The sequence below is a fragment of the Barbus barbus genome, assembly GCF_936440315.1.
Source record: "Barbus barbus genome assembly, chromosome: 46".
NCBI classification, from domain to species: domain Eukaryota; kingdom Metazoa; phylum Chordata; class Actinopteri; order Cypriniformes; family Cyprinidae; genus Barbus; species Barbus barbus.
Window position 1 is genome coordinate 21,332,704 of NC_136724.1, and position 17,806 is coordinate 21,350,509.

The 17,806-nt window shown below is 39.1% G+C and overlaps 1 protein-coding gene across 1 annotated transcript in view; it reads left to right on the forward strand.

Moving 5' to 3' along the window:
- The first annotated feature begins 1,630 nt into the window (after positions 1–1,630).
- The window catches only part of obscnb (obscurin, cytoskeletal calmodulin and titin-interacting RhoGEF b), a 53,366-nt gene continuing 37,190 nt past the window's right edge, over positions 1,631–17,806 (forward strand). The window contains exons 1-28 of the mRNA XM_079409867.1: positions 1,631–1,784; positions 3,136–4,240; positions 5,898–6,167; positions 6,266–6,526; positions 6,785–7,087; positions 7,191–7,457; positions 7,538–7,644; positions 7,875–8,043; positions 8,764–9,039; positions 9,535–9,810; positions 9,944–10,219; positions 10,357–10,632; positions 10,770–11,045; positions 11,392–11,667; positions 12,124–12,399; positions 12,588–12,863; positions 12,965–13,240; positions 13,463–13,729; positions 13,849–14,118; positions 14,227–14,493; positions 14,595–14,861; positions 15,134–15,246; positions 15,374–15,527; positions 15,627–15,788; positions 16,012–16,116; positions 16,257–16,523; positions 16,999–17,268; positions 17,522–17,788. Coding sequence (XP_079265993.1) covers positions 3,145–4,240; positions 5,898–6,167; positions 6,266–6,526; positions 6,785–7,087; positions 7,191–7,457; positions 7,538–7,644; positions 7,875–8,043; positions 8,764–9,039; positions 9,535–9,810; positions 9,944–10,219; positions 10,357–10,632; positions 10,770–11,045; positions 11,392–11,667; positions 12,124–12,399; positions 12,588–12,863; positions 12,965–13,240; positions 13,463–13,729; positions 13,849–14,118; positions 14,227–14,493; positions 14,595–14,861; positions 15,134–15,246; positions 15,374–15,527; positions 15,627–15,788; positions 16,012–16,116; positions 16,257–16,523; positions 16,999–17,268; positions 17,522–17,788 — 7,366 coding nt within the window. The 5' untranslated portion in view covers positions 1,631–1,784; positions 3,136–3,144. The remainder of the gene's footprint in view (positions 1,785–3,135; positions 4,241–5,897; positions 6,168–6,265; positions 6,527–6,784; positions 7,088–7,190; positions 7,458–7,537; positions 7,645–7,874; positions 8,044–8,763; positions 9,040–9,534; positions 9,811–9,943; positions 10,220–10,356; positions 10,633–10,769; positions 11,046–11,391; positions 11,668–12,123; positions 12,400–12,587; positions 12,864–12,964; positions 13,241–13,462; positions 13,730–13,848; positions 14,119–14,226; positions 14,494–14,594; positions 14,862–15,133; positions 15,247–15,373; positions 15,528–15,626; positions 15,789–16,011; positions 16,117–16,256; positions 16,524–16,998; positions 17,269–17,521; positions 17,789–17,806) is intronic.

The following is a 17,806-nucleotide window of genomic DNA, read 5'->3' on the forward strand; positions in this document are numbered from 1 at the left end:
AGAATATATTTTATAAATATTTTATTAACATTAATATTAAACTATTAATGTCCAAGCAAATGTCAAAACGGTCTTTTTGGTCATAGGTGGTCTTTTTATGGAAGGATGTTTACTCTAGTGTTTGGCTGCAAATTATTCTGGGAGGAAAATATTAATTTATGTAATTTCTCTGCCTGACCAGTAGAGGGCCAACATTTTCCAGCTACAGAGCTGAATCACAATTCAAATCCATTAATAATTTTGTATGAGTTTAATTAAGCTCAGAATTAAAATAACTCTCTATTCCTAATACATACTCTATTAATGAATTTGAGCAATAAATACTTTTTCTCAAATGCATTATTTTAAATGTATTTGAGAAAAAGAAGACAAAAGTATTTAGCACATCTATCAGGAAAGGTGCGATTGGTCTGGAGGAAGTACAGTAGGCAGTGAAACGATGTACAGCCCCACATCCCACTATATCTCCCTGCACAGTACAGTATATTGAGCTCCAAGTTAAAATTAGCAAACTTTTTCACTTTGTATGTTTAGAAACAATTTGATCTGATCTGTATTTTGTATTTATAGTATTCTGTGTATATATATGGTATACATATACTACCTCTGGCCACAGTGAACTCTGTATATCTTAAAGAGTTAGCGGTCTATCTGCAGTTTATCTGTTGCCATGCACTTATAGTAGTTAGAGTTTAAATAGAGCTTGTTCTTAAAAAGAAGAAAAAATGTATAATTTGCATAACCAGACATTTATGTTTTAACCATTGCAGTACAAGCAGAGAGCATTTGTGGTACATTAAAACCAGGCAGGATTGTGAAAGTTGCACATATGCAAACTAAAGCAGCATAGAGCTGAGCTCAAAATGATCGCTCCCACCAAAGAAATGGACTGATCCCACTGCTTGAGTTTCAGACAGTTTTAAATGTGAGCCTGGCCGATCTGCTGCTGTCAATCAACAGGCACACTGGAACAGATAACGGGAAAGACCCTAGTCATTCAGGAAAATATGAGACAATCAGGAGAGGAATAACTAAACCATCACAAGGGTTTGTGAGGGAGTTTAATTTGAGTGAAATGATTTCAGATGAATAAGAATTCAAATAGTTTTCTTACTGTACTAAGGTGCTTTGAATCTTAAAATTTAAACCAACTGCTTAAATTCACACTATAATTTGCAGGATTGTTCAAATATAAAGTTCAGAAAGGAAAAGGATGTTAATCCTTTTGGTAAAATTCCACAAACCCAAATCTATGTCAGTATTTTGAAACACGGTATTAACAGAATAGCTATGTTTTTCTTTGTCTATGTTTGTTTTTAAATAATAATAAAAAAAAAACAATAGATTTGTCATATTTAATTTAATGCAATATAATTTATAATCATCCTTGTGACTATTGCACTAGTCAGAATAATAACAACAGTGATGCCTTGAGTCCATAGAATGTAATAACAATAATGTACAATTTGTTACTGCATTCAGTGTAGCTTTGTAGAAACTTCCTAAACTGCTAAAACGGTTTGCCATACAGATGTTTCAACAGTAACTGTTACTTCACCTCAGTCCGACATTTGCTCCGACAAGTGACGCATCTATTTTCAACGGGAGGTTGGACCGATACAGGAGCGTCACACAGAGCAAAGACACTGGGGATAAAACACACTGTCCTCCCCCTCTACAGTTCACGGAATTTACCTGTTTTCACGAGGATATCTTCACATGCCAACACCGGATATTTATGAACATCTGCACCGGTTTATATCAGTAACTTGACGGGAAAAAGGGTAAGAGGCGATTTTTAAAAAATCATTATAAAATACTAAAACTTTCAATATCTGAGAGATTACTTTTCTCTCGCCTCTTCAATGTTTCTGTGTTATTTATTACATTAAGTTTGAATTGATTACGTTATATTATCATTTTGTTGCTCAGTTCAAATTTTAACTTTGTTTTTAATTATGAAAACGATTTATTTTCTTTTCAAGGAGAGATCCACGCAGGTGAAAACGTCTGCTGCTCTTTGAGACGAAATTTATAAGTTTAGAAAAATGCCATTGACAAAAACATATATATCACACAGCAGGTCAAATTTCTTCTACAAATGGACATAGTGCAGACAGAGCCCGACAGCTGAGGTTATTTTTGGGACAGGCGGCTCAGGGGAGTGAGGTGTTAGAGATGGCAAATGTCATGCTTTTCAAAGACCAATGTCCTTTTGTTTAACTTTGTTACACTAGAATTCTACCTCATTAAACCTGACTTTCTGTGGTGAGATTTCACTAGATCATCCACTGTTCTGTTGGAGATAGCAGATGCAAGTTGATGACCTCTTAATTTTATAAAGATGTAGGTCAATATGATTATTGTTTCTAGATACAAGGCTTCCTATGTTATTTTACATTGGTCATTCCATGTAAAGTTCTGTCAAAAGTGGACAATGTTATTTTTTTATTTTTTTTACAGTGTTTTGTGGCTTCTAGTGCACGTGCATTTGCTCTGATGTTATTTATATACTATTATCCCCCTAAACAATGACAATATAACTTTTAGTCAGTTTACATTCACAGTTGTTCTCTTTTTGGAAAATGGACAAAATATATCAATGGCTTGTCCTGCTCTTCAAAGATAATTTTCCTGATTTTTATTTTTCCATGAAGTTTTATTTTATTGCATGCAGGAAATTGTAGCAGTGTGGCAATATTACATTATATACATGTGTATTGCTACATAGAAAAAGATGAATTCTCAAACATGGCAAATTTGTTTTAATGCTTTGTTTGTACATTTGACTCTTTAAATCAACTAGCATTTTTTTTTTTTTATTTGTGGTGGGATACTGGAGAGGTTTGAGCGGTCATCTCTAAAAGTAGGCATCTCTCATTTCTCAAAATATCTATTTCAGGATCTTCTTGACATGGTTATTTGTTATTAGCAGACCCTCTTTATTCAAACTGACTTACAGTATGATCATTTGAAAAGCAGCTTTTCAGAAACGTCTTTGAGATTAGTTGCAAGATTTAATGGTGACTAGATGCAAATATGTAAAGCTTTTATATAATCAAGTTCTTATGTTTCTCCTCTATGCACTGACCACAACTTTAACTTTTATTAAAGTGTGTTGTTTCATCGCTACAGAAAGCAAGAATGGATCAGAATCTGTTTGGTGGGGCTCCACGCTTCCTAACTCGACCCAAGGCCTTCTCGCTGTGCGTGGGACGAGATGCCTCCCTCAGCTGCACTATTGTGGGAAACCCTGTTCCTGTGGTCACCTGGGAGAAAGAGAAGATGCTTCTTTCTGCAGGTGGACGCTTCAAGAAAGTAGAAGATGGTGACGTTTACCGACTTACCATCTACGATCTAACTCTAGAAGACAGCGGTCAGTACATGTGTCGTGCCAAGAACAATGTCGGAGAGGCATATGCAGCTGTGACCCTGAAGGTGGGACTGCCGGAAACTGTGATTGATCGGGCCCCAGTGTTTACAGTAAAGCCTGTCTCCACCCATGTGGGTCTAGGTGGTGATGTTACCTTCTATTGTCGGGTGGCAGCCCATCCAGCACCCAACTTTGACTGGGAAAAGGATGGTCGCTACCTGGGTGAGACCAACCGCATCAAGATAACCTCGGAAAATGACTCCAGCTCCTTGAGGATCCAGAGTGTTAGGAGCTTGGACAGTGGTACCTACACATGTCGTGCGCAGAACTCCATTGGCCGGGGTCAGGCCGCTGCTGCTCTGGTGGTCGACCTTCAAGATACACGTCTCCTGAATGCAGACAAGAGCACATCCCTCCTCTCACACATGCAGAAGCGGAAAGAAGAAATGCGGAAGGACATCTCCTTATACCGTACCATGGAAAGTTCCTCAACCACGCTTACAACTTCATCTTCCACGATCACAGAAGAACTTGGAAGCTCGGGACTCGCCTATGATCAGGAGCAGAGGGTTTCGGCCTTAACCAGCATGTTGCCCAAAGGTGTGTTTACCCGCACCTGTATGTTGACCGAGGGTAAACATGCAAAGCTTAGCTGTTTCGTCACAGGCCATCCCAAACCTCAGATCATCTGGAGGAAGGATGGGGCGAACATCAGTGAGGGTCGCAGACATGTTATGTATGAGGACCAGGCGGAGAATTTCATCCTCAAGGTGCTCTACTGCAAACAAAGTGATAATGGGCTGTACACCTGCAATGCATCCAACTTGGCTGGACAAACCTATAGCGCTGTGCTAGTGATTGTCAAAGGTAAGAATAATGTCTGCAGGTACTTACTCTTGGCAACTTTATGCACACTAATTGATCCATCTGCTGTCAGAATAAGTATGTACATTCATTCATTTTACACATGGATCAAAGCAGATATTATTGCTAATGTGGGGTGGAAAAACTTTAATGTTTTAAACCCATGTGATGTTTGAAGCTTGCGAACTTACACTGAGTAGTCCTTTTTGGGAGAATTAAGTTTTCATTTGCGGCTTGAACAACCGGATCCATTTATACTTATCTGAGTCATGTCTTGTATATGTCTCCTCCTGAGATGGTTTGAGTTTTTGGATTGCTATGTCTTGGGGGTGTTGTTACACTTGGTCTTTTCCAAAAGATATAGCCAACCAGTAAACAAAAGTGACCAGATTTAATAAATAAATATATATATATATACCTTTCTGCAATCATAAAGAAAGTTTACTATTAGAACTACAACTACAGTGGTTTATAAATCATGTATCAGTCAGAGAATATCATAATTTTATTGAGGCTGGCACATAAGATTACTACGTACATCAGCACAATAATGACCATGTTAAAATACAGTTGGTCCTAATAAATCACCAACCTTTAAATTGAAATTTTATCAACTAATGACAGTCATCTTTGCCTTCCAGCTCAGTCTCTGCTTAGCAAGGTGCTTGCAAGTGTTCGAAGAGGGTGTCTCATTACACCTATTTTCTGCTAGTGATGATTAGTTCACAGTTGTTGTGATAGCTAGCTGCAAACTCACTTCTGACACCGTTATGTGGGTGACTTTCCAAGTGACGTCTTCAGGTTTGCAGCATTAGTCTATATTCTAATTATCTGTTAACTAAGACTACTTATAATAATGATCTTCACAGATGTACACATTTTGTATTTATACAGAGTTCTAATTTTAGCCAGAAGTGTAGCAATAATGTTTTGCTACCTTGTTTTTGTGTCTTAATCTTGACACGTATGCCACAGGCACCTAAGAGAAAGGTCACAGAAACTTAGCCGAATACCAGTCCAATGTTGCCGTGCAAAGTGCAGTGACGTCCATGTGAAGGGATTAGGAGTGTGAAGTTCATGACATTTAAGGCTGTTTTTTTGTAAACGTTCAGATTTCAAATGATTGACTTCAAGCTGGTAAAGTAGAGCCAAAGGCATACTGTACTTTAAGTCTGGATACAAACAGATTAAACCTCATATAATGTAAGAAATGCATTTATTTTATTTGATAGTCAGCTTTTTTCTTGCCTTATATGCTGTTATTTTTTTAAGGGTGTTCCCCTTTAAATGGACCCAATATACATATACGATATACAATATACAGACTTAAAGGTCTACCACAAAATGACCCACAAACAGACATTTATATTTATATTAAATTTACAAAATATCTTCATGGGACATGATCTTTTCTTATTATCCTAATGATTTTTGGCATTAAAGAAATCCATAATTTGACCCATACAATGTATTGTTGGCTATTACTTACAAATATACCCTTGCGACTTATGACTGGTTTTGTGATCCAGGGTCACATTTATCGTTTGCCTTCTTGGAGACCCAATCAATATGAAAACAAATCGTAGGACACAGCCAGATCATGACTGCCAGCTAAAAAGAAATTGTCTTCTGTATGCTCACTAACATGTATCCTTACCAGAGCCAAAGATTCCATTCAAAAAGAAGCTGCAGGATGTCGAGGTGAAGGAAAAGGAAACCGCAACTCTGCAGTGTGAGGTGCCAGTGCCGAATACAAAGGCCAGCTGGTTTATGGAGGAGACCCGTCTGGAGGACAATGCCAAGTACCGCATGGATGTGGAAGGGACCCTGCGCCGCCTCACTATTCACAATGTCACCACCAATGATGATGCCGTGTACATCTGTGAGATGAAGGAAGGCAGCCGCACTGTGGCCGAACTTACAGTGCTGGGTATAAGCTCTATTCCAATATGGGTGGCCAGAATTATGATTAATAACCTGGTACAACACAAAATATATTCTTCATGTGGTTTTTCTCTGCACTTTCAGGCAACATCACTAAAAAGCTGCCGAGGAAGACAGTGGTGCCAGTTAGCGATACCGTGATTTTCTGTGTGGAACTGGAGAAACCAGTAGATGATGCATACTGGACCAGGAATGGGGAGAGGCTGAAAGAGGACTCCCGAATTATTATCGCCCGCATTAACAGACAGTACACACTGACCATTCGCGAATGTACTGCAGAGGACTCGGGTGAGGTGGCCTTCATCGCCCATGACTGCAAGACATCCACCCGCTTCTCTGTCACAGGTGAATACATTTGTAAATCAGACCACAAACTTTCCACAAGATTTTACAAGCAGTTTCCTATGTACTAATTATTTGAAAATGTCATACTGTATGTACCACAGTAATCACGTCAAATCGAACGACACCACAATTACTATGTGGTGACTGTACTAGTGCATTTCTTTAATAATGTTTCAACAGTAAACATAATTGCTTTTGATATTAAGAGAGATTCCATTTCTTTAACCTGATTAACAATATAATAAACTTTGACATCAGCACCAAGGAAACATCCCCCAGATCCCCCAGTTGAGCCAGTGGTGCGGAACAAGACAGATTCATCGATCACACTGTGCTGGTCTCCGCCAGACAGTGAACGGCCTGTGCCCATCACTGGCTATATCCTTGAGCGCAGGAAGGTGGGAGCTCAAACCTGGGTTAAAGTAACTAGTACGTCTTTGTCTAGCACTGAATACACCATCAGTGAGATTTCAGAAGAAGCAAGCTATCAGTTCCGCATCTCAGCGGTCAATGGCTTTGGTCAGAGTGCCTACTTGGAGGTTCCTGGAACGTTTTATCTTGGTGAGAAAGATTTTTTTGTTGTGGACAGTCTTCATATTTAAGCTAAAATAAACTGTTTTAAATCAGTGTATTCCAGTAAATATATTTAAGATTATTTGTTCAGAGCCCACAGCATCAGTGAAGATAGGCCTGGTGAACTGCAGTGCACATGTAGGTGAAGAAGCAACCTTCACTGTTGAGCTCTCAGCTGTATGTTCCGGCTCCTGGACCATAAATGACAGAATGATCCGCAGTGGATCTGAGTACCTGATCACACGCTCAAAGACCACACATACGCTGGTCATCAGGGAGGTGTCCATGGCACTAAATGGAGCACAGGTCAAGTTTGTGGGTGGCGGATCTCAGAGTGTTTCCACACTTAGTGTGAAAGGTAAGAAAGGAAACGTTTCTGAAAACTTAAACAGAATAGTTTCAAGAACATTCCTGATATTTTGTATTGATCTTCTCTAGCTGCACACGCACGTTTCACCAATAAGTCTTCTCAGGTGGAGGTGTTTACTTTCAGCATGCACTCCTCTGCTCAGATGTACACAGAAGTGTCCGATTCAAGTATCCAGGTGACATGCACTTTTTTTGTCAAAACCTTTTTAAAATCAACAATAAATTCATTAAGTATTTTAAGTTTGTTATGCTTTCTCCTGTCCCAGGTTAAATTGTCTCGTTCAGCCAACTTTGAGATGTATTGCCCAAAGGGACAAACACCAAATATCTACTGAATGATGGGATGTAGTTTTTTTTTTTTAAAGTTTAAGTTAAAAGTTAACTGCATGTACTGTCTGTACTTTAGGTTGTTTGGATGAAGAATGGGAAGGAGCTGAGGATGGGTAAAAAATATGAAGCCACAAGTGTGGAGCGTAAACGCATACTGACAGTCCACAACGTTGACCGTGAGGACGTGGGCATCTATGAATGCGTGTGTGATGGCGATAAAATGTCTGTCCAGCTTGCCCTTAAAGGTGAAACAAACTACTTCAGTTACTGACCTTCAGTTATCTTATGGTTTTATAGCCTGTATTTATATTTCAAGCCTAAAGTAGAACGAATTAATTTACATACATGAAAGTGGAACAACTTTAAATTGTAATTATAGTGAAGAGCGTATCCTGCCAAATAATAGGAGAGAAATACACAGTGGTGCATGCTGTTTGCAATTAAGATCAGTGCTGAGTAGTGAGTGCTTCATAGCCAGCACAGAAAGTAGAAAAATTTCAGAGTGGATAAATGGTGTAAGCAGTCAGTGTTGACATCTAGGAGCAGCTGGGCTTTGGCTGCTCAGCAGGAAGTGTTAGAGGGTGTGTTTGTCAGGTAACAGATCTGCTTAGCACTCGTGCACTTTCAGGTACCAAATTCAGTATAGTTTGGGATGTGATGAGTATTTTTGATATGTACACAACATTAAAATGACTTGGAGATACTGTCAGCTCCTGTCTAAATAAATATTAATCAGGAGAGTTTGGGTTGTAACATTTGTGGTGACAACATTCAGATGTCAGCATTTTTCACTATCAAATTATACAAATGGACAGTGCATGTCATTGTTTCTACTGTCATGTTTAATGTGTGTTTTATAATGTATGTCTATACCTAATCAATGTGTATTTTATAATGTGTTTCTATACCTAATCATGTTGAAATCAGAGAGGTGTGACATCTAATCCTTCATTTTCCCCTGACAGAAGAACCATCTAAGTTTGTTAACAAGCCGAGGGCTCAGCCCCAAGAGAGTGATGCTCTGGTGGGCGACGTGGTGTTGAGCTGTGAGGTTGCTTCTCCTGGAACTGCTGTTGTGTGGAAGAAAGAACAGATAGAAATAATGGAGGACAAGAGGACAACTTTTATATCTCAGGGGACACAAAGGAAGCTGGTCATCAGGGGTGCCAAGCAGAGCGATGAAGGACACTACTCGTGTGAGACGGCAGAGGACAAAATGACATTCCAGGTCAAGATAAAAGGTAAGACTATGCGCTAATTAGTCTGTAACTAAAAATTTAAATGAACAGGATTAATCAGACATGCCACAATACCTAATTAATGTCATAACTTGGTTTTTTTGAACAGTGAAGCTAGAAGCTAAACGCTCCTACAGCTAATAAATGATTTAATAAGTGAAATTAAAAGTTATACCAGCCTTGTATAAGTTATATTAAAGTTTAGCTTGTCATTTATTATGCCAATGTCAGATCTTACTGAAGACAGTAATGGTCCTTCGAAGGTACAGCTCTTTTCCAAGTCCCTAAAGTATTGTAGTTATAAAAGTTAAACTTGAAAACAGACAATTCTAGATTAGTCTCTGGGAAACAATCGCTTAGAGGTTATTGAAATTTGCACAAAACATGTATTATTAAGCCAGTGTGTTTTTGTCCATTTTGGAGATGTTTGAGGTCTTTTTGATGTCCTGAACTGTATCCTTTTTGATGTTTCACTAAAACAATGAATGTCCTTTTTAGAAACTCGTGCTGCTTTCTCCAACAAAGACTCTTATCAGAAGGAAGTCAAAGTAGCTGCTTCCCAGAAAGCCACACTGAGCTGTGAAGTTTCTGATGCCAAAACTGAAGTGAAATGGTTCAAGGATGGCAAGCAGTTGATTTCCAGTAAGACTGTCCACATGGAGTCAAAGGGGAATAGCCGTCAGCTGGTGCTGGAGAATGTAGAGAAGAAGGATGCTGGAGAATATACCTGTGAAGCTGGAAATGAAAAGCTGGTCTTTAAGATTCGGGTGGAAGGTAAGAACAACATGCCAGCGTTTTGGCTTTTTTAAGGTTCCAGTGACTCAATCAACTGTGACTAAACCAATGTTTACATAATACTAAATGCAGTTTCTGATACTGTATTCCTAAATCTTTACTTCTGCACCAGACATTCAAGCTGCCTTCTCCAACAAGGACTCCTACCAGAAGGAGGTCAGAGTAGCAGTTTCCCAGAGGGCCACACTGAGCTGTGAGGTTTCTGACTCTAAGACTGAGGTGAAATGGTTCAAGGATGGTAAGCAGTTGAGCTCCAGTAAGACTGTCCACATGGAGTCAAAGGGCAAGAGCCGCCAGCTGCTGGTGGAGAACATGCAGAAGAAGGATGCTGGAGAATATACCTGTGAAATTGGAAATGAAAAGCTAGTCTTTAAGATTTGTGTGGAAGGTAAGAACACCATGGCAGTGTTTTGGCTTGTTTTTTTATGGTTCCAGTGACTCAATCAAACATGAGCGAAGCACAGTTTACATAAAACTAATTGCAGCTTCTGAGACTATATTCCTAAATTTTGATTTCTGCACCAGACATTCAAGCTGCCTTCTCCAACAAGGACTCTTATCAGAAGGAAGTCAAAGTAGCTGCTTCCCAGAAAGCCACACTGAGCTGCGAAGTGTCTGACGTCAAGACTGAGGTGAAATGGTTCAAGGATGGCAAGCAGTTGAGCTCCAGTAAGACTGTCCACATGGAGTCAAAGGGGAAGAGCCGTCAGCTGCTGGTGGAGAACGTACAGAAGAAGGATGCTGGAGAATATACCTGTGAAATTGGAAATGAAAAGCTGGTCTTTAAGATTTGTGTGGAAGGTAAGAACACCATGACAGTGTTGTGGCTTGTTTTTTTATGGTTCCAGTGACTCAATCAAACATGAGCGAAGCACAGTTTACATAAAACTAATTGCAGCTTCTGAGACTATATTCCTAAATTTTGATTTCTGCACCAGACATTCAAGCTGCCTTCTCCAACAAGGACTCTTATCAGAAGGAAGTCAAAGTAGCTGCTTCCCAGAAGGCCACACTGAGCTGTGAGGTTTCTGACGTCAAGACTGAGGTGAAATGGTTTAAGGATGGCAAGCAGTTGAGCTCCAGTAAGACTGTCCACATGGAGTCAAAGGGTAAGAGCCGCCAGCTGGTGCTGGATAATGTGGAGAAGAAGGATGCTGGAGAATATACCTGTGAAATTGGAAATGAGAAGCTTGCCTTTAAAATTCAAGTGACAGGTATGTTCTTGTGTTAGTCTGTTGGATTTAACAAAAGAGTTTGATATATGCATTTCCTCATAAGATTTAATTAATGTGTCTTCAAGAAGAGGTACAATGACAAGTAGAAGAATTTGTTGCCCATTTCAGTGGTACAGAACCAAAAATAAGTTACAGTCTGCAATGTAATTAGCTTTTTTTAATTTGCAAAATTATTATAATTTTTTTTATTTGGATTAATTTGCTATTTATTTTGTATTTCTAATTTCTTAAGCATCTAGTGTTTGCTTTATCTGTTGCATATAATCTTGAGTGATATATTTACTCAAAGCATACTGGTTTTTCATATTGTCCATTCCCCAACCAGACGTTCAAACTGCCTTCACCAACAAAGACTCCTATCAGAAGGAAGTCAAAGTAGCAGCTTCCCAGAAGGCCGCACTGAGCTGTGAAGTTACTGACCTTAAGACCGAGGTGAAATGGTTCAAGGATGGCAAGCAATTGAGCTCCAGTAAGACTGTCCTTATGGAGTCAAAGGGCAAGAGCCGCCAGCTGGTGCTGGAAAATGTGGAGAAGAAGGATGCTGGAGAATATACCTGTGAAGTTGGAAATGAAAAACTTGCCTTTAAAATTCAGGTGACAGGTATGGGAATGTCCTTGTTTTTGACTTTTGGCTGTCTGTTTCTATTTTAGTTTTTCTTCCTTATGAAAGAAATCAAAATTACAATCAATCAGTGAAGCTTGACAAAAGCTAATTTTACGTGTAGCAAAATAGTTTATCCTTGATGAAAGAGACCACTGAGTAAGATACAATTAACTTGTGTTTGAAATTTTTTTTGATCAAGAAGTAATTTCAAAATTAAAAAGCAATTTCTTGCTTTCTTGGCTAATTTCAATGCTACTGGAATAGTAATAGTCTGAAGTAAGGTTTGGATTTGTTTGCTTAATATACATTCTATGGGTTTTTTTTTTCATCTCTTCTGGATTTCGCAACCATGCAGTCTTTGCAGTATTTGATGTCTATAACTTAAATAAAATATTTACTCAAAGAATACTGTTTTCTAATATTGAATCTATGTTGTAATGCCTGCCCAACTAGATATTCAAGCTGCCTTCACCAACAAGGACTCCTATCAGAAGGAAGTGAAAGTAGCTGCTTCCCAGAAAGCCACACTGAGCTGTGAAGTTTCTGACCTCAAGACTGAGGTGAAATGGTTCAAGGATGACAAGCAGTTGAGCTCCAGTAAGACTGTCCACATGGAGTCAAAGGGCAAGAGCCGCCAACTGGTGCTGGAGAACGTGGAGAAGAAGGATGCTGGAGAATATACCTGTGAAGCTGGGAAAGAAAAGCTGCCATTTAAGATTCAGGTGACAGGTATGGAAACCATTTTGGACTGTTCATTTTTGGTTCTGTGCATCTTAACAGTCTTCTTTGGGTTATTTAAAAGTTGTTATGAAAATATTTATTGTCTCTTGTCATATTCAATGTAATTTCAACCCTACTGTTGATTTTCTCTGTAAATAGGCAAACTCTTTGAATTAAGTAAACTCTCTTCTTATTAGAGCTCAAAGCTGCCTTTACCAACAAAGACTCTTATCAGAAGGAAGTGAAGGTTTCAGCCTCCCAGAAAGCCACACTGGGCTGTGAAGTTTCTGACCTCAAGACTGAGGTGAAATGGTTCAAGGATGGCAAGCAGTTGAGCTCCAGTAAGACTGTCCACATGGAGTCAAAGGGCAAGAGCCGCCAACTGGTGCTGGAGAATGTGGAGAAGAAGGATGCTGGAGAATATACCTGTGAAGCTGGGAATGAGAAACTTCCCTTTAAGTTTCAGGTGGAAGGTACAATTTTCTTGCACATTAGCAGACTTCCATTAATCCACATATTTGTCTTCTCCAGAACATGGTCACAAATAAGTGATTGTTTCCTTTTTTTTTCTCAGATGTTTCTACCAAATTCCAGAAGACATCCGTAAGAAAAGAAACTGTGATGGTTGAGTCAACAGAAAAGGTTGTTTTAAAAACCGAGGTGATGTCAGAGACTTGTAGTGTTAAGTGGTTCAGGGATGGAATAGAACTGAAAGACGGATCAAAGTATGAGATGAAACAGGAAGGTCACTCACGTGTCCTCATCGTTAAGTCCTCTGAATCTAAAGACAGCGGCACCTACTTTTGTCAAACGGCTGATGACAAGGTTGAGTTCAAGGTTCAGGTCAAAGGTAAAAGCTAATTTGCAATTTCAAAGTTAAAAAAAAAAAGTACAAATGGTTTAAGGTGTTAATTTCTCAAAGTACATTTTTTTAATTCAATTAAATTAATGCTCATACATCTGGAGTTTTCAAAGTAAATTGTGTTGGATATAATTGCACTTATTGAAATAATAAATCTAACTGATCGCAGACAGAATGTCATTTCATTTTTCCCTCATCTATGCCCTGCAGATGCACCTTTAAAGTTTGTGGTGCCATTGCAGACAGTGTCTGCAGTACTGGAAAGCACCATGACACTTTCCTGCAGTCTCAATAAAGCCACGAGTAGTGTCCTCTGGAGGCATAACGGCAAAGAAATCAAATCAGGTGGCAGATTCAGCATCCGCACTGATGGCACCAACTGCATCTTGACTGTCTCCGCTGTGGCTCAGGAGGATGAAGGGGAGTACAGCTGCGAATGCAAAGATGACAAGACCTCCACCAAAGTCACTACTAAAGGTACAAACAATTAGTGTCTGAATTTTCATCAAAATGAATCAACACAACTTAAGCTTGTTTTAAGTGATAGATGCCCTTCATTATTATTTCTCTCAGCTTTTCAATCTAATTTCCCACAGCCCCACGTCTGGTGAGGTTCACTACCAAGCTGAACAATGTTGTTGCAAATGAAGGCAAAGATGCTATCTTTAAATGCTCCATCACACCAGCCGATGTTAGTGTCAGATGGCTGCGCAATGACATTCCTATTACAGCTTGTCCCAAATTTAAGATTGCTCATGGAGGAAGCAGCCATTCCCTCACCATCACAGCTGTGACTCAGGAGGATGCTGGAGAGATCAGTATTGATGCTGAGGGGAAAGTGTGCAAAGCCACACTCCAAGTACAACGTAAGGATAAGTGACAGATACTATTGTTAATCGTAATGCAACATATCATCAACAAAGGAAGCACACAGACTACCTGTTTCTCAATACAAATTTATCTGTATTTTGCAGAGCTTCCTGTCACTTTCAAGAAGAAGCTTGTAGATGTGACTGTGACTGAGCAGGACACAGTTCGTTTGGAAGTGGAGCTGAGTAAACCCTCAAAAGATGTAAAGTGGATGAAGAATGGTGTGGTACTACAGCAAGGAGAAAATATGGAGATCCGTGTGGATGGTGCCAAGCAGGGTCTGGTCCTCAAGTGTGTGGCATATGCTGACAGAGGATATTACTCATGTGAAACCCTAGATGACAAGACCCAGGCCAAGCTGACTGTAGAGAGTATGGATTCCTTCATTATGTTACTCTATTACAGAGTTACTCTTTCGATCATAATATTTTATGATTAAAATATACTGGAAATTATTTTTTCTACTATTCAGTTAAGAAGATTCAAATAGTAAAAGGTCTAAAAGAGATGAAAGTGCAAGAAAAAGAGACCATCACTATGGAAGTGGAGCTCAGCAAGGCTGATGTAGAAGGTTCCTGGAACAAAGATGCAAAGAAACTAAAGGCAGGACCCAATGTCATCATTACAGCACTGGGCAACAAGCACTGCTTGACTATGTCCCAGCTGAAGATAAGTGATGGTGGAACTATTACTTTCCAAGCTGAGGATGCCCATTCTTCTGGCAAACTAATTGTTACAGGTGAGTGTGTATATTGTGGGTCTTTAAGTTTAAGCCTGAATTGCAAAATTCAGTAAGATCATAAAAAGTTTTGTACTTTCAGAAGTTGTATAACCAACATTAAATATATTCAACCAGACAAACTAAATGAATGTCCACGATATATCCCATTTACGCTTATTGCAAGTTTAGTAAGGTTTATGTAAACTAATGAGGACATCCATAACATAACCACCAATGTTAAAATCTATATATAACAACTATAACCCTAATTATTGGCGTTGTGTGTACAGAACCTGCTGCAAAGATCCTCAAACCTCTACGTGATATCAGTTTTCCTGAAAAGGAGAAAGTCACTTTTGAATGTGAGGTGTCAAGAGCAAATGCTGATGTCAAGTGGTTTAAGGTATTAGTATTTGATTTAGAGTTATTCAAAATAAATTGTGTAGTCACAAATGGATAAAATACTTAATGATTTGAAAAAAGAAAAAGTAAAAAATGTAGATGTAAAATGTTGATTATTTCTCCATCAGGATGATGAGGAACTGAAGCCAGGAAAGAAATTTGGCATCCATTCCCAGGCCAACAAGCGCACCCTCATCATCCACAAGTGTGCATATGAAGATCAGGGCCAGTATATATGTAGAACAACAGATGACAATACTTCGGCCAAGCTTACTGTTCACGGTAAAGATGAACGAATTCTGAGTGGGACATTTAATCACTGCTGAACTCGACCATTATGTAGTGTCACTTGAATAAATGTTTGTATTTGAATTCTTGCAGCCAGAGATATTAAAATAGTCAAGCCGCTGCAGGACGTGGAGGTGACAGAGAAGGAGAGTGCAACGTTTGTCTGTGAGGTCTCTCATGATGAGGTCGAGGCTCAGTGGCACAAAGGAGATGCCAAAGTCAAAGCTGGAGACAACATAAAGATAAGGCAAGAGGGTGAGTTGAACAAAATGGACTTTGATAGCTTTCTTCTTGAAAGCTTAGGTGTGCTTGTAGATTGACGAATATGTAGTCCAATATGGCAGTCAATAGTTTAAATTACTATTCAATCAGTTCCTTTTATTTTCTATGTTCACAAAATGCAAAAAAACAAAAAACAATCAGCTCCAAGAGGGACAGATTAATGGTTCTCAAACTCATTTAATATTCTCTGTCTTAGGAAAAACATACATTCTACTCTTCAAATCTGTAAAGGCTGAGGACGCAGGTGAAATAAAGTTCACAGCTGAGAAGGCCTCTTCAGCCGCTAAACTGAAGGTTAAAGGTTCGTTGTCATGTCTGTCATATCTGCATGCATTTTGCATTTAGTGTTAAGACTAATGAACTACAGCCTGGGCTGTGTAGCATTTCTAAGGTTGTCTAACAAATCTGTAGATCTCCTAAGCTCCTTTATAATCATTACAGAACTGCCTGTCAGATTTGTGAAGAAACTGAGAGACAAAATTGCCATGTACAAACACCGCGCATACTTAGAATGTCAGGTGTCACGGGCCAACGCTAAAGTCACGTGGTACAAGAACAAATCAGAGATCAAACCCGGCAAGAAGCATGAGATCACCAGTGAGGACATCTACAGGAAGCTCACCATCATCGACGTGGACTCGGATGATGAGGATACATACGTGTGTGACGCCATTGATGATAAGACTTCATGTCAGCTGCTAGTAGAGGGTAAAAACCATTTCTATTGTGATTTAAAGAATAAAATAAAATTTTACGATGAAATCACAGCAGAATTCATTAAGAACAACCATACATTACAATCTAAAACACTTTTGAAATTGACTGTGAAAAGGGTGTAGACAAATGTGATTGCATGTTGTTAATTACTTAATAACAGTTTGTAGATCAGTTTTTAATTGATCTGCAACAGACAAGAATGAGCGTTGAATGCGATTTTAACCATATTTAAAAAATGTTCTTTATCATTAATTTACCCTTTCAAAAAGGGACAAATTTATGCTTGCTTACCATTTAAAGTACTGTTATGTGAATTTACCTTCCATGCATTTGGTTTTATTTCCATGCAGTTTCATTAGTATGTGTCTTCTTAAGTCTTGAGTGTTTTTAAAGAATTACTACATAAACATTTTTGATATAGCCAATTCTTGACACAGCACCAATACTGTCTCATCACAACCTTCAGAGCAGGCTATCAACATAGTACGGGAGCTGAGTTCTGTGGAGGTGACCGAGCCGTTTGCTGCCCACTTTGAGGTGGAAGTCAGCGTTGAGACAGTCAAACCAGTGAAATGGATGCTAAATGGGGAACAGCTGAAGGAGAGTGCAGATATCGAGATGGAGAAAGAGGGAACCATGCACCGCCTCACTTTTAAGAAGACCAAGGCCTCAATGTCAGGCCCAGTACAGTTCACTGCCGGAAAGAGCAAATCAACAGCCGAGCTCAAAGTGAAAGGTACGAAAGTTAATTTAACCGAGATTTGCAAAATAGCCACTCCAAAAGAAATCTAATCTGTATCTAATAATTCTAATTGAATAGTTTTTCACAATGATGCATGATGAAATTCTTACAGAAATTGAGTGCTTTGAAAAAAAGGTGTATTTTGCTCTATTTATGTTTACTACAGATCAGATGAAATGCAATGTTTGTTGTAGTTTTGTGCACTTTTGTGTTTGTTTTCAAAATCACTGTTCATATCACTCCACAGAGCGTCCCATTGAAGTCCTGGAGCCTCTTAAAGATGTGTCAGCCAAGGAGAAGACTTCCACCACACTATGCTGCAAGTTCTCTGCCACACCAAAAGAAGTACGATGGTTTAAGGGTCAAACCGCTTTGGAGGCTTCTAGCAAATACAGCATGAAGCAAAAGGACGCCAATGTGCAGCTGATCATACAAGCTTTGAGTGCAGAGGACTCTGGAGAGTATCGCTGTCAGGTCGGGGTCTGTGAGAGCAAAGCTGTTCTCAAAGTAGAAGGTAATGTCACAAAGAAGG